This window comes from Copadichromis virginalis, linkage group LG12 (genome assembly GCF_057382275.1).
Source record: "Copadichromis virginalis isolate Kocher_CV1m ecotype Utaka linkage group LG12, C_Virginalis_male_GT1.1, whole genome shotgun sequence".
In the NCBI taxonomy this organism is placed as follows: Eukaryota; Metazoa; Chordata; class Actinopteri; order Cichliformes; family Cichlidae; genus Copadichromis; species Copadichromis virginalis.
The window spans coordinates 32,561,476-32,578,278 of record NC_140629.1 but is presented as its reverse complement, the minus strand read 5'-3'; the positions used below and the strand labels follow the sequence as shown (position 1 = coordinate 32,578,278).

General features: G+C 38.5%; 1 protein-coding gene across 1 annotated transcript; it reads left to right on the top strand.

Annotated features, from left to right (window-relative positions):
* Positions 1–664: 664 nt before the first annotated feature.
* krt1-c5 (keratin, type 1, gene c5) lies at positions 665–13,171 on the top strand. The gene is made up of 9 exons (XM_085476138.1): positions 665–840; positions 1,702–2,087; positions 2,302–2,384; positions 3,772–3,928; positions 5,869–6,033; positions 6,934–7,059; positions 8,521–8,738; positions 9,892–9,923; positions 11,215–13,171. The coding sequence occupies exons 2-9, from the start codon at positions 1,710–1,712 to the stop codon at positions 11,328–11,330; spliced, it is 1,275 nt and encodes a 424-aa protein (XP_085332264.1). The 5' UTR covers positions 665–840; positions 1,702–1,709; the 3' UTR covers positions 11,331–13,171.
* The last annotated feature ends 3,632 nt before the right edge of the window (positions 13,172–16,803 follow it).

Here is a 16,803-nt window from a genome sequence, read left to right as displayed (position 1 = left end):
AGTCATACATGTTTTCAACAGTAACAAGGGATTATATGCTCTAAGATGGAAATAGAGGGCTGAGAGACAATTCACCCTTATAAAATGGTGCCTGTGCGTGTTGATGTGGGTGTGTGTGTCTGTGAGTGTGTAAATATAAGCCAGGTTTCCAGTTCATCCACAACTACGCCCTGCATTTCTTTGTGTATTTCTCAGGGGTCTTCACTTTCTTTTCATTCTTTCTCTTCATTGTTCCCGTTTCCTCTCGTTTCTTCCCATCCTGGCTGGCCGTCCTCAGGTGAAGCCTTCTCACATCACTCTAAAGCCATTGTGTCTGCTCTCAATACAACCACTGTGGAAAGAGACAGGTCAGATTCAAGTCTGAGGAAGCTATTGTGAGGACAAATATAGAAGTAAAGGCCAAATTTTCTGCTGGGCAGGACTGGCTTGTTTTTTATGTAACAATATTGAGTGAATGCAACTTTTTTCCCCCAACAACCTATTACATTTGTTCTCTTTTGAACGATTTTTTCTGCCATATTCATCTTAGATATACTTATATTACCTGAAAAAAGCAGGTTAAACTATAAACTATACTGACAGTAGCAGTACAGTTTTTCCTCAAATGAAAGGACACATTGATTTAAACTCATGTGCACCTCTGTATTTTTTCAGTCCTCCACAAGGTGTCATATTGCATCCTCTCCTTTGTTGTTGTGGGATTGGTTACATGACTGGCTCCTCCCCAGCCAGGATAGCTGATCCTCTACAGCCGGACTCACCTGTGAAAGCTGCTCCAGCAACAACAATCACTCTCACCATCAGCGACAAGAAGAGACCAACTGAACAACTGAGCTCCAGGTAAATACTGTTTTTGTCCCTTTCCTCTGTTTCTGTTCATCAATTTACAGCTCAGAGTAGCTGAATAGGGAACACATTTTCTGGATGATGTAAAGCTCTCAAGGACTTGAAATTTACTAGAACGTCATTGCTGTTCTTCTTAAATAACTCTGTGACGAGGAAAGAGTGATGATGCTTGGTATCCAGCACTTGTATTTCAAACACAGTGTTTCTTTAGTAGAACAGAAACATGATTGGTAATATTTCCTGCTTGAATGTTCAACAGAAACCTGGAAAAGGGAGACAAAAGATGACAAAAAATGTTACAGGGTGATCCAAGTGACTTTTTAAGTTTTTCAGGATCTCAAGAAAATCATTTATTGTTACATTTTTGGCAATCGTTTAGTAGAAAGTCATAAAACTCAGAGTTGTTTCAGATCTATCAAATCCAACAAGACAAATCAAATGGCTGATCTTGCTGGATTAATCATGTGACTTTAAGAACCAATAGGTGTGCACTGTCTGTTTTCCTAACCATTGTTGTCTATTCTGAAGTACTTTCTGTTTTTTCCTTTTGGGTGATTTTGAGAACAAAATAAGACAGAAGTGGCCATGACAGCCTGTTCATGTATCAATCTACTAATATTTTTATTTTATTTTCTTGATGGGAAATCATCTCAAAAGGAAACTAGTTATAACCTAGTAAATAGTGACTCCATTCTTTGAACAATGCCTAATGACATACTACCTTAAGATATGACAGGGTGCCTTGACTTTTAGCCCTTTCAGAGTTTTCTGGTGTATGATAGGCATAAAAAACCTCTAGGTGTGTTTTTGTCTTCCTTATTGATCCTTATTGAATGTATCTAACTATCTGTGTAGTGGACACCATGGCATCTGCTCTCTCTGTGCGCTCAGTGCGGCAGCCCTCCTTCTCCAACATCTCTGTGAGGGGCAGTGGACGCAGCATCCGCTCCAAACCCTCTGTCTCCAATCTTTCCTCGATCGCCACTCTGTCGCGCTCCCTCTCTCTGGGCAATGGCCTCAACGTGCTGGGCTCCAGCCTCTCCAATGGCCTCAGCATCAGCGAGAAGGAGACCATGCAGGGCCTGAACGACAGGCTGGCCAACTACCTGGACAAGGTGCGGTCACTGGAGAAATCCAATGCTGAGCTGGAGGTGAAGATCAAGCAGCTTATGCTGGACAGAGCTCCAAAAGGGTACGACATTGAGGGGATGATGGCACAGGCCCATGCCATTGGACATGAGGTCAGTGTCTAGTGCTTTAGACTATACAATTCATTTTAAGACTTCCTGTCTTGAGAAAAAAATAATAATATTTGTGCGTGATGTTCTGTCATGAATTCTCTAATTTAAAGTGCAGTTTTGGTGGAAGAACTCAACTTAACAAATTAATATTTAACTAGACACATTAAAACTACACATAATTTTAACTTGCTGTGCATTGTGTTCTTTCACTTAGGTGAGAAAGAAGACACTGGAGAATGCCCGTATAATGCTGGAGATTGATAATGCCAAGCTGGCGGCTGATGACTTCAGGGTCAAGTGAGTGTCACACTGCAGTCTTTTCCCTGGCTGTGAGTGTTCACATGGGAGCGCCAGACTGCAAAACAGTATGAATAAATGACCTTTCTGTCAGGGGCCAAAATAAATGCCTTATTCCCACGGTGGGTGCTCCAGTAACAAACAATGGCAACATCAGTTAGAGGGGAATATGATAGATGGTGCAGGCCAGAAAGAGAACCGTCCCCTTACGGAGATTCTACAGTTGGTAAGGTGAAGCTAAAGGTGACAGAGTCAGGAAATACCTGCTGCTGGTGTTTTTCACAGTGTGTTGATAGTATGTTTTGTGGTCTAATGTGAGGGAGTAATATGTCAGCTGACAGTGATTCATGTTATTTACAGCAAAGTGAGTGTGGACCTTAATAACTTTGCAGGAGTTTGCATGCGATTTTTCACATTTGTGCATCCATTCCTGAGTGGCCTCAGTGCCAAATTCACAGAAGAGTTACTAATTAGCTCCAGCTGCCTTTATCAGGTGCCTGTTAATCAAAGTGTCAACACCCCTAACACCAGTATCCACACGAAGGAGTTAACAGGCTGTAAATCTGCTATTTAATGATGTAAAGTTGGATATTTTAATGTAGAAGTTCATGGGAACTGATTTTCTTTAAGAGCTACTTGCCTCCTGAGGTACTTGAGGAAAAATGAAAATAGCGTGGAAGTGTCACTTCTGGTACTTGTTCAAAAGTCTTTTTCTTTATGCAGAAGCAGGAATATTTTTGATCTATAGGTACAGAAAGATTGTATTAAATAATCTGCAGTATTTTCAGATCTCATGAAAATGAGTATTTTTCAATAATGTACACAAAAGGTACAAACCTGGCCTAAAATTGCACATGTTTACTGATGACCTCCTTTTCTCTTAACATGAACTTGTGAGAATTTACAGGGAATCGTGTTGGGATATTTTCCACATGTACAGACAGCAGGAAGTAGCCACTTCAGACACATTGACACAACTAGAAATGCTCTATGCACCATAGGTAACGTGGTTACTTGGATATAGTGTACAGGAAGAGCTGGCAGGTTAAAAGTAATTTCTGTGATTACTTTCTGCATTTACCCCCATTTCCTCAAGAAATTTTAGCTTTTCCCAGAATGTTGTGGTAATGTATGTGTGCATTCTTACTGATTTGCCTGGCTGACTTGCCACAAAATTGTGGTACATATTTCTATATATGAAATCTCTTCAACACAACACATGGGTCTTTTGGAAATAAAGTCACAGCTGTTATTCTGTTGATTGCTCATATCCAACCTGACTACATCAGATATTTCTGTTCTCAAGTGCAGAGCTACAGCACAAGTGTGAAAGTTCATTTATTTGATTTAATCTTGTCTTTAATGCTGTTTTTTTTTTTTAATGCAGATGGGAGGCAGAGGCCACCTTGTGCCAGTCAGTGGAGAGGGACTGTCAGGCTCTGAGGAGAGCAAAGTCAGACCACGACCAGATCATCGCCACTCTCCGAGGAGACCTGGACAGCCTGAAGGAGGAGCTCTACTTCCTCAAGAAGAATCACCAGGAGGTGAGACTGCTGCCAAAACGAAGGTTACAAGAGGTTAAACAGTGTTTACATATCCATTATTATTATCTTCTTCACAAGACACAAGTTCATATAAACTAGTTCTCTGCCAGGTCAGTTTGTGTTTTCTCCCACAAGGTTTAAACAGTGTCCGGTGTCTGAAATACGATAATATAAGTACAGGGACACACCCTTCATCTTTGTAACCAGACTGCTTCAAGATAACGAGGTAACTCCAATGTACACAAAGCAGGAGTGTTTGAGCCCAGTCATCGCAACAGTCTGTGTGTGTTTAGGCAGTCAGGTGTGGTGTCCAGGATGTAGACTGAATTTTACACAGAGGGAATTTTTTATTTTGTCTTAAAAATGTATAAAATTTGACTGACTGTAATTAGAGTGTTATCATAACTGTACAGCGCAGCTTTTTTATTTTGTTATTTTTCAACACATCTAATTTTTCTTAAATCGAGAATTAAAAAACAAAACAAAATTCATAATTGTTGCAGCCAGTAAGAACTACAAAACCCAAGAGGTGTTGATGCAGCTACCATATAAATGTCTCAGAAATTAATTTGTAGCAAAGGTGAAGTAGATGAAGCCTTCTGACACACAACCTGTGGTTGCACTCTTTTAGGCAGCTACAGTGATCACTCATTTAAACTTTAATTATCTTGTGAGCTTTATGAACAATACAGTAATAACTTTTAATTCACGGTGGGATTCTTTCTTTAAAAAACCTTATTATATTTGGCTAGTCCTCTGAAGATTATCACTTGGCACTGGCTTTTTCTTGAGGCTTCATATGTTGTGAATAAAAACTTTACAACTACTGTAAAGATTTAAAGGAAGTGAGAAATGGTAGCGTAAAATAGTTATCGGAGAGCTGTGAAGTTTCTGTGATATGAAAGCTGAGCTGATTTTGTGGGATTACTCCTGCACATGTAGCTGATGTTATTATGGGTGTCAAAGTAGGAAGGCGAGAATTAAAATTCCAGAACAACTATTTTGCACAGCTCTTAACTAAACAAAGAGCAGCAGGTCAGGTGCTGAAAGTACAACTCATCTGGGGAAATGCACGAGGAAGGACACGGCCATGAGAGAGGATGTGATAAAGGGCAAGGGATGAATGAGACAACACATATATATGCAGAGGATAACGAGAAACAAGCAACAGGTGTGAGAACAGCTGCATCTAATTACAGGTGACAGGCAAATAGAACTGAATACACGACAAACCACCAAAATGAAACAGGAAGAAACGGAACACGGAAAGAGAAACTCAGACATGACACAAAGACAGAAAGATAAACAAGCACCAAAACAAGACTGACTTCACAAGAAGTCACAGGGAACACAGGGGAGACGTGTAAAGCTAATTTAACAAAGTACATTAGAGTTTTGATTGACTCTAACCTACATCTGCTGTAACAATAGGTTAGCTCATTGAAAACAAACAGCCAATTAGGCAACATGGATGATGTTAAAGCAGGTTTACCAGCTCTCGCGCTGATGGCATGACTTTCACCTTCAGTCTCACGCTGCTGAAACAGTCTCACACCAGTTAAAAGGAAGCCTCAAAGCTCCTCCTTTATTAAAACAAACAAACAAAACAAGCAGACAACAGGTTTTTTCCATCTGAACATCAGACCTTTTTCTAAATTTCAGCTCTGGTCCCTGAACATCTCAGTTTACAAGCTTAATCCACCAGAGGCATTTAATGGTTTTCATTTAATATAGCAGCTCTTTTAGCACACAACTTCTTTTTGTTTGCTCAATGTCTCTATCAAAAGGCAGTACTAAGTGTAGTAAAACCACTTGAAGTTGAAGTTGGTGGATTAATAGGTGGACATCAAAATATTTCTGTTATAACCATGATTTACATTACAGTGCATCTACAGTAAGATGCTGCTTTTTCTCTCCATTCCTTCTTTAAATGTCTGCAGGAAATGAACTCCCTGAAGGCCCGTTTGGACAATGAGCAGGTGAACGTGGAGGTGGATGCGGCTCAAAGTCCTGATCTTGGGGCCATCTTGGCTGAACTCAGGGTCCAATATGAGGGCATTGTTCGCAAGAACAAGGAGGAGGCCGAGTCTTGGTACCTGAAGAAGGTGTGTAACTGCACAAACCAGCTCTTGTTCTTCTGTCTTTTCCCCACAGTAAATAAATATGTAGGACTGCTTTCTTTCATCTCTGCAATATTGTAAAAATTACAATTTATCCTATCCTAACAAACTAGATGCATTGGTTACAGCTAGTCGGGACTATTGCCATTCCTTTTTATCAGCATGTCCTAAAAACTCCCTGAAAAGCTGTCAGTTGGTCCAAACGAGTAGAGAAAGAGAGAAAGCGAGGGATCATATTTGTCCCTTGTTTGTTCACCGGCTTCCTGTTAAGCTCATCATTTAATTTAAAATCCTCCTTCTTGCATAGAAGGGTCAGTCCACATAACATCTTAAAGACCTTAATGCATTATATTATCCCATCAGAGCGCTTCACTCTCAGACTGCAGGCCTACGTCTGGTTCCCAGAGTTTCTCAAAATAGAACTGGAAGCAAAGCCTTCAGCTACCAGAACCACCTCCCTAACTAAGTTCAATGATATACTAATTAGGCTTCAAACTTTCACTTTTGGCTTATAGTTAGCGCTGCATCAGGTTGACCTGAAACATTGCTTAGTTAACCAGCTTAGGCAGCTAGAAAGTAATCAAGTACTTCACCTCTTGTTACTCATCGAGCATTTTTATGCTACTACATTAATTTTCTTTTCCCTTCCCTTCTCTGTCATCACCAAACCAGTTTTAGCAGATAACTGCTCCGCCCTGATCTTGGTTCTGGTTTCTTCCTGTTAAAGCACGTTCGTCCTCTTCAAGGTCTCCAAGTCATAAGGGATTGCCTGATTTTGGGGGTTCTCTACCTAATGTTGTCGGGTCTTTACTTTACAGTATGAAGCACCCTGAGTTGAGTGCTGTGTTGAATTGTTTTGAATGTTATGTTTTTATGTGTTTACAGTTAGAGGCAGTACAGTCGGAGGTCAAAGAAAGCAACGAGGCTTTGCGTTGTGCCCAAAGTGAGCTCAGTGAGAGGCGGCGTTTCCTTCAGGCTCTAGAAGTTGAGCTTGAGAGCGTTCGTAAACAGGTACAGTACAGTTTGTTCATATACATTTGAATGACTACTTATCTTCTTCAGCGGTGAGGTTTCCGTGAGACGGAGACATTAGAAACCCTGTATGAGGGCACATGAATGACTGGTCCTCACCCCATCCTCACATCCTCCCCCGCACACTTGTTGAGACTAGCTTTTTGTCAGTTAAGAGCTGCTGCTGTATAGATACAATGTACACAGCAGGTTAATAATGTTTCCACAATCAATCAGTGTGACAAGACACAAAAACCTGGTGTTTTGTCTCCACTTCCAGTGAACTCAGTAATAATGTACAGCATGCAGACATGTTCACTGGAGGCAAATGTAGCTTTCAGATATTTGCTCAGCCTGATCGCACAGTAATGAATGCAGACGTATTATAGTGCTGACAGGAAAACTTCTTAATAGGTAAAATTACAAAGCAGCAGTTTTTGACTGATTTTCTGACAGTGGTGACACTCTTTATGGTCCGTGTGAACAGTGAGGTAATATGGAGGCTTTACCGTTTCATCCTCACTGTGTTTACCTCCATCCTCAAAGTTTCTACTGTTGCATGAAGACCATACAGCCCGTTAGAGCAGGAGTATCAGACTATAAATTTACAACTTAATATTTTTTTAGCCATTCCCAAAATTAAGACTGCTATACTACTTTTTGAAATGTGAAAAGCTTTAACAAAGCCAAACCTTTAACACAGCTTTGATCCTTCTTTATGTTTTAATTGATTCATTTTAGTCTCCTAAAGATTTACTTCCTGGTGCTGAGCATCCTTTACAGTAACGGCTTCATTTCAGCTTCTTATAGCCAGTGCCTCATTTTAGCTATTTGCACTACTGATGAGATTTAGCAGTTAAAGATTTAAAGAAAGTCAGAAAATCAAGAATAACGTGTCATTTTAAAATTTTCTGACTGTCGGAAATCACTGTGTACACAATCGATGACAATTTAAATGCCATTAAGAGCAACAAAAAAAATGTTCATGCAGTTTTAAATATTTAAATGGCTGTTTTGTTATTTTGTTATTTGTGATTCCTCTGTAATTAATTCCCCAAAAGGCAAGTCTATTCTACTTTCACCCTAAGCCAGCACCCTCATTATTGATGCTTCATCTTTAGCACACAGACATTAGAGCATTAATTATTTCACTTTAATAAAAAATATATATATTTTAATATCAGAGTGGGCAGTCCCATCTTAAGCAAAGGACGACATTTTAGACAACTAACTCAAAATGTGATTATTGTTCCCAAAGACATTATGTGTTTTTAACCATGCATGCTCAGACTGTTATCTGTGCTTCTCAGGATGAAGCTGTTCCTTAAACGCAGTTCTTGATGACATATAGCGAAGGAGGCGACCTGTCTGAATATTCAAGCCAGCTTTAGTAATTATGTAACACAGAGGAGAATATGTTATCTGTTGTGGCTATTCAGCATCAGTATGCTGTGTTTACAGGTTAGCGTGTTAGAGGGAAATCTCGGAGAATCGGGACACAAGTACTCTGTGGACATGGACCGTCTTCAGGCCATTCTGACACAGCTGGAGGATGAGCTGTCTCAGCTGCGTTTGGACATGCAGCGCAACAAGACTGACTACGAGCAGCTACTACGCATCAAGCAGAACCTGGAGATGGAGATCGCCACCTACAGGAGGCTGCTGGAAGGAGAGGACATGTAAGCAAGTAGAAAAACAAATCTAAGCCTAAGGGATGCACAGTCCCAAAATAACAACAGTCACAGGACCAGTTCCTTTTCAAATGCATATTTTTTTACTTGAATATTATCAAAAAAACAAATGACTCTTGTAGTTATTCATACTTTCTACAAGAAGGAGGCATTTGTACATTTATTAGTCTTCGAATTAAAGGACTTGTTCTCCATTTTGGGACATATGTGCATTTTGTTTTTAGCAGAAATAAGATTATCATGTCCGTCCAGTAAATTTAACCACAGTTTGTTTTAGATGAGCATAGATTAGAAACAGGGGTCGCATTTACACGGAAAAATCAGCGTACCAGGAATCTCAAGTTTATTAACACCTTATGTTTTATTTGGTTATTTACTTTTGCACATACGTTTGTATAGACTAAACTTTGGACAGAGTTAAAATTAAGCTACCCAGAAGCAACTGTAGCATCATATTCAGTTCACTATGATTGTTCATATCAGAGTTATTATAGCTTTGTGCTTTCTAGTTAGTATTTTTATTTCATATTTGAGTTTTTGTTTTTAAACTAGTTTCTTCTTAGTTTGTTTTCAGAGTTGATTTACTTATTTTCAGTTTAGTTTTCAGAATTTGAAAATGTTTAGTTTTTGTTTAGTTGTTATTAGTTTCATTGTTTTGTTTTAGTCTTTTTAATTACTGTATGGAGGGCATGTCTCTGAGACCAAATTTAGAAAAATCAGTGCAGGTAATTTAATAAAAACACATAACTTTTTAAAAGCAACTGACCGATGGTCAGACTCTCAATAAAAATGTGCATCAATGCCTCATCAAGCAAGGTGTAATAACATTTTTACTACACTAAGCATAAATGTTTCAGTTAGTTAAAAAAAATGTAATCATTAACTAAAATGTTTTTACTTTTAGTTTGTACTTTACTTTTTAATAAACAAGCTTAATGACCTTAAATGGTATGAATATTAGTGACAAGGTGTAATAAATGATACCCATAACTACAGTGAAAAAAAGAATAAATATAAAATGCAATAAATAATTAGACAAAAGAAAACATGGGAACAAAGTGTTTTTTCCCACAATGCAGAACTGTATTTGCTTGAACCTGCTTTCTGCTTTGCCTTCACTGATTATAATTTTGTCCTACAGGGTGAAAGAAACTCCCCCTCCACCTCTTAAAAGTAAGTTCAGATTATTAAATTTAACAAATCTGTTGCAAATCTGAGCGTGTCATCTGTAAGTTTAGGTTGGATAATGCTAGTCTGGGAGAAGCACTTGAAATCCAACAAGTTTTCTGAGCCAGAGTTGACATGCTTTAAAACTGCTGAATTTAAACCAGAGATATAAAGGCTGTCGACGGTTTGTGTTAAATTGTGATCGTGACACTCGTTGCAGATGTCCACTTGTCAGCCATTTAATACAACGCACCAACTAAAAATGTGATCTACAAGAGAACTCTAGAGAACTTTACAAGAGAATAGAATAGATATTTATCCACGGTGTCTGCTGCTGTCTGTGCTTCAAACATTTGAGAATTTAAGCGACTTGGGACAGAGTGACATAAATTCAAGGCTCGATGCAGATGTTCGGGTTTCTGAAAATGTTTTGTGACTCACTGCGGCACAATGTCACACTACAATCCACCAATCGCAATGCATTTTAAGGCCAACTTAACTGGATATTATCGCTTGCAGAGGTGGGACGTCTTGTCACTATTATGGAGTCCCTCTGAGCAACACACTCTTATTTGGTAAAATTTTAGTAAAGCTTTGCTTGGACAAATAATTAGAGTTCGGAGCTTCGTTTTCACCTCATTGGTGATGAAATGTACATCACTCAAATGCAACCAATGTAAAAAAGGAAGGCTTACTCATCAGCAGTTTCTGCAGCTTATCCTCAAGCAGGCATGATCGAGGCCACAGAATCTATTTTTACACACTTGAATACAGGTGTGCCTCGAAACTTTGGTGCGCTCTGGGCAAAAAAAAGTTTGAAAACCATTGTTGAATGGTATCCAGTGTCATACCAGAGGCCAGAATTCATCACTACTGCAAAAGGGTCCCATGTTTCAGTACAGGCTTCTATAGGAAGTCAGTATAAAAAGAACTTGAGTGCTGTTGTCCTTTATGTCTGTTACAGTCTGCTCTTGTAAAGCTGGGTAATTTTAGTCATCGTAAATTCTTCCAGTAGGCCAACAATGCAGGAAAATCTGATCCTTTCCTTTGCTATTCAAACTCTTTTGTGAACATGTGTTCACTTGATACTCACACGGGATCATAAAAAAATCAAAATAGTACATGACTCACTCGGGGAAAGTAGGAATCCCTTTTCTCGGGGTCAGTGTGGCTTCGTAGCCTCAATATAAACTTCTTATCTGAGTATAGCACTGTTGTTACACTGTTAATGACACTTTCTGTGGCTTTAGATTAGCAGCATTAGTGTGACTAACCATTGTTCGCTCCTGTGTTACAGAAGACCCCGATGTGAGGACTAGGAAGATTGTGAAAGTCGTCACTCAAACAATGATCAATGGCAAAGTAGTCGATGAGTCCAGCGAGGTGGAGGAGATCGAGGAACGCAAAAAATGAACCAAAGTGCATCAGTACGGAAGCAATGTTTCATAAAGCATTAGCTGACTGTGGATCAAATTATTGTTTTCTTTATTTACTTTATTTAATCACAGATAATATTAGCCCTGTGAGGTTTAAATAATGGCTCCAGCTGTGACCATACAGCTGTATTTTGGAGATATATAAAAAGATCTTCTTTCCTATATAATAGTCTTACATAATAATAGTTTATACACATCACTTAAAATTACTTTTTTGTTCCCACGATTGCAAAGAATATGAAAAAAGAAGCAAAAATGGCATATTCTTCTACCGTAGGGTTAGGGTTGTGGTGATCAGCAGTGATGAATAAGACATCACAAGATTATCACATGTTATTGTCAGTGTATTGGAACAAGGCTGACCAGATTCTTCTTCTTCAATACTAAAATAAGTCTGACTAAAGATTTATAATTGCTTCCACACTTCTGAGGGTTACAGTCAGTTTAGAAAATGATGCACTGTGATGGTCTTTGTTGTGCTTTTCAGTCTTTAAATCAAATCCATGAAGTTTAATTTTCTTAAAATGTCTTTGAAAAGGTCAACCCATTTTTAATGCAACTTCTCGTCACTATTTTCTAAAATAAAATGGAATTACTGATATATCCTAGTTCTGCAGCATGAAAGATTTTCACATATTTTTAGAAATTATTAATTAAGACCCAGTTATGCAAATAATATACATAAAATGTTCTTTTTCCAGTATCATCACAGGTGGCAAAAGTATTCTTTATGTAAATAGAAGTACAGAAACCTGTGTTTAAAAAGTACTCCGGTAAAAGTGCAGGCTCTGAGATGTACTAAAAGTACTTTTAGAGGATATTTCTACCAGCGATTTTTGTGCAAAGCTAACTGAAGCTTGTAGTAATAATAATCATCATCATCATAAAATTATGTTAGTATGTGAGACTACAAACAAAATTCCAATCTGTATTCCAATTCTAATGAATGTAGTCAGCTTGAATCTGTTATGTAGGACACATCATCATCTGCCTAAAATCAAATTTGCTACACTGGATGTAACCCAATTTGACCATGAACACAACAGTCCAACACTGGTCCAACACACTGCCTCACTGTAAATCCATCAGCGTAACACTGAAAAATCTGAATTAGTTAGTTTACCTCAGTGTGTTTCGCAGGATGTTTCAAAAAATATGAAAGTGTATAATTTATCAGAACACATCATAAACAGACCCACTGTTTGATTAAAAATGATACTATAAAACATGATAGTAACAGTTTACAATTTTCAAATATCACTGAGCAGTCCTTACCTTTAAATATAACCCCTGTTCTTCCTCTTCTGTCCTGTCTTTCTTACGTCGTTCTCCATCTCTGGGCAGCTTTAGCTAGCACACACACTGCCCGCAAACAGTTTGTGTTGATATTTGTTGAGCTGTTAGAAAAGTTTCTTTTGAAATTATCTGCCACAGCATGTTATTCCCGTTATGCTGTCATAGATGACTTTGCTCAAATTGCATTAAAATGAAACATCCAGGAAAAAACATGATCATGTATTTTTGCGGTTTCCAATATTTTAAAGGTTTAATATATGTGAAAAGTGAAAAGTGAAAATGAAAGTATTTCCTAAACTTTAAATCCTTTCTTTTGATCATCACTGGAGGCTAAATGTGTTTAAATATTTGTCTTAACTGTGCCAATAATGTCATTCATAAAGTGACTGTACCAACTCTGTTATTGTGTGATAGTTTCACTGTGAAAAACTACTGAAAGTATTGTTATGTACTTTTAATATCCAAATAAACATTTTAACCAAAGCGGCTTTACAGTGCCAATAAAACTCAGTGATTAAAATGTGTTTTGTGTTCTGGGTTTGTTTCAAACAGAAACCTTGACTCATACTCAGAGAACAAAAACGAAATGTGATTCTGCACCTACAGAGCAGAAACTACCAAACCTGAATCCAGCAGTGTCGGGTAACAACCTTTGTGTGTGTGTTTCTGTGAGTTTGTGTTCACATTAAAGTGAAAATTTACAAAAAAGATGGCAGAGCAAGCTCCTGCAGTGTTTAATGTGGTCTGCTGTGGTGGTGTATGAAAAAGTCAGATGTCAATGCAGAAACAAAGAGCCTACAGTCAAAGTGCAACAGGTGGAACAGGTAAGAATCGTATCAGAGTTTGTTTTGGGCTTTTTTGCTGTATGTGCGACTCGAGTAAAAGATACTTGGGTGTCTACCCAGAGGATTCGTCTTTGTTTTTGTGTGGTTTTTTTTACTGGGAAATGTTCCTCCTTTTGTTTCCTTGTGAAAACAAAGTGCTCTGTGTGCAGTCAGGATGTCATTTGGGGATTTCAGCCACTTTGAGTTTTTGTTGTCTGGTCGCTGAAGGATTTTATCTTTCTTAGAGGTGTTTGTGTGTTGAGGGAGGAGGCTTCATTTAAATACTGAATACATTTCAAAAATGTGTGTTCTTGGGATGACTCTAATATAGGAACACTGAGGACCAGGCAGTTGGGACACAAAGTAATGAATAGTCAGGATTGCTGGCAGGTGTGCAGCAGGGGTGTTTCCAGGCTTGTTAAAAAAAGGCTGGCGTGGGGGACATTGAGGAAACTGTTAAAACCAAATAAAATCAGTTCAGTGAGTTGTATTTGCACACACCAACTGCTGCCATAAACGTGCATTAAGATTAACATGGCACCTAAACCGAAGCACAACATTTAATGGAGACCTATCAAAGCTAAAATGCAGCCTAGTTAGAACAGTAAATGTGATTAACTTATTCTGATGTTAGAGGCGATCGTGGCTCAAGAGTTGGGCGGTCGCCCTGTAATCGGAAGGTTGCTGGTTCGAGCCCCGGCTTGGACAGTCTCAGTCGTTGTGTCCTTCACCCATTGCCTACTGGTGGTGGTCAGAGGGCCCAGTTGCGCCAGTGTCCGGCAGCCTTGCCTCTGTCAGTGCGCCCCAGGGTGGCTGTGGCTACAATGTAGCTTGCTGTCACCAGTGTGAGTGGGTGGATGACTGGTTGTGTAAAGCACTTTGGGGTCCTTAGGGACTAGTAAAGGCTTTACTAGTCAGGCCGCTTAACTTACTGAGTGTTAATAATGTCTTACCGTTTGCAAAGTAAAGGAGGGGAGGAGGAGTAGGCTGTGGACCAAACCATGAGGCAGAGCCCACTTTAAAAAAATGAATTTGTTTGAACAGTTTGAATAATTAACCAATAGTATTCAGCTCATTCAGTGTTATTGTATACATTTACAACCATTCACTGAGGAGAACAATCATTTTTTTTGATGGGGAACCTTTTGATCTCACCCATAATTTCCACTTGCCTCCACTCACATGTCAACACATTTTTGCCTGGAGGCTGCTCCCTTCTGTACCTGGTTTGTTCGGTGTAACCATTTCTGTTTTCATTTTGTATTTTTGCAGTCTAGCTGAGCATTTCTTGGACATAAAAACTCAAATTCAAACTGCTTAAATAGCTCTGTTATGACCAAGAACTCTGGGGACTGAGTTGGCTTCCCACAGGGGCAGTGTCTGTCTTCTTGTCTTGTAAATAGTGAGTTATTTAACCCACATTGACTGTTGTGGCTCAGTGTGTGGTGTGGGTTTTGTGTGGGTAGAGGTGATGTGTTAAATGGGATTCAGTCCAGAACATTGAAGCAGCCCCCTTAAAGCTCCCCAGACTGAAAAAAAACTTTTAATTAAAACCTGCTGTGACACCTCTGCTCTATGTTCTACATATGGACTGTCCTCAGTTTTCCTTTATTTTTAATGACATGTTTTGGATGGACCAGTGTTCTTTTGTTAAAATGTAGAGATTTCTTCTGTCCTTTAGATGATTATTCACAGCTGCTCTATGACAGAGGGGGTTCTAGGATTCCAGTCAAAGAAAATAAACCACCAGCTCTCCTATAAAAACCACTGGATGTGATTGTTGCAGTGTGTTTGGCATCCTCATCTAATTCCTCTCCTGTCAAGCTTCTGGAGAGCAGGAGTCATCTTTTAATTCAGTGTTGGGAGAATTCTTATTCACCCAGGCATCGCCCATAAAACCCTCACACAGCCTTGACAGTCCTGTGGTCTTGTAGAGACACAACACTGAACTTCACCTGATCTAAATACATTCTCTGTTTTCTTCTCTCCACACTGTCTGGGCATGACAGATAATCTTTACCAAGTCATAAGCAATTTAACTTGTTTTCAATGTAAGGCTATGTAAATAGTTAGTTAAACTGAGTGTCATTGATAATATGGCTGCCATTTTACTTCCTAACCCAGTGATAGAGTAAGCAGGTTAATATCACTCAACTAACTAAACAAATCCTTACTTACAATATAATTAGAGGACTTAGTGAATATGAATAGGTTATGTATTTCAAAGTATGGATAAACCATAAAAGATTGTATAATAAGTACAAATAAGTTTGTTGTATAATGCAAAAGTAGTTCTAAGTAAAAGAATAAAACTAAATAGTTACATAAATGTGGCAATATTTTTATAAGTTTAAATACATATAATAACAATTAGCTATCTGGAATAAATATCCATGTAAGTAAATATAGTTATAAAGTTATAAGTATTTAATAAAAGAGCTAAAGAGTCATAATATGTTGTGTATATTGCTGAAAAAGCTGAAGATAATGGACAAACGTTAAAACATATAATTATATACTATGATATACTATGAATAAAGTAGCTGAGACCAAACTGAGCTAAACACTGACAGTGTGACTGGATGAAAAACATCCTCTACATGAAAATAAAACATCAGAATAAGAGTTGTGTTTATGATGAATCAGTCTGACAGGCCTGTGGAGATGTCAGCTACTGTCCTGAAGTCTGCTGCAGCTGTTTGAATGTCTGTTCAGCAGCCCTGTGACACTCATGCTCCCTCTCACATCGTCATGAAGTCTCACAGTCTAATGTCTTCCTTGTTCAGGCAGCTTGTCACCACATGGAGCCACACTGCACAACACACAACCTACTGTAAGTTCAAACTATAGAAAGCTATGATATTTACTAGTTTCTATAATTATAATACAGTTGACTAACTAGAAATTATATAAATACTTGTGCCTTATATTAAGGTTGTTTATATTCATCTGTTTATATTGTATGTTTTAAATCATGGAAGAACATTCAGTTCATTCTGTGAATACCTGAGGCAGTAATCCAGAAATCGAGACAAACTCCAGCTCACATTTAGTGCAGTTTCATGTCAGTGTGAATTTTCTGTATGTTATCACTCCTGTGAGAAAGCACACATCGGCAGAATCTGCTGTCTTAAAGCGAAGCCTGTAAAGCATGCTGGTATTTTGTCACCTTGATGAGAAACTAGTGAACTCCAGACATAGACCTTTAAGCGTTTAATAACTTTTAGTTCATCCAATCAGGATACACAGAAGAATTACAGGGTCACAGAAGAGACAACACAAAGATAAAACTGTCAACACCCATTTTTTCTAATGAGGGGAAAGATAATA

Coding starts and splice junctions, on each gene's coding strand:
- krt1-c5 (XM_085476138.1), top strand. CDS start 1,710: ATGGCATCTGCTCTCTCTGTGCGCTCAGTGCGGCAGCCCTCCTTCTCC. Junction 2,385..3,771: donor GCTGATGACTTCAGGGTCAA/GTGAGTGTCACA, acceptor TTTTTAATGCAG/ATGGGAGGCAGAGGCCACCT. Junction 9,924..11,214: donor TCCCCCTCCACCTCTTAAAA/GTAAGTTCAGAT, acceptor CCTGTGTTACAG/AAGACCCCGATGTGAGGACT.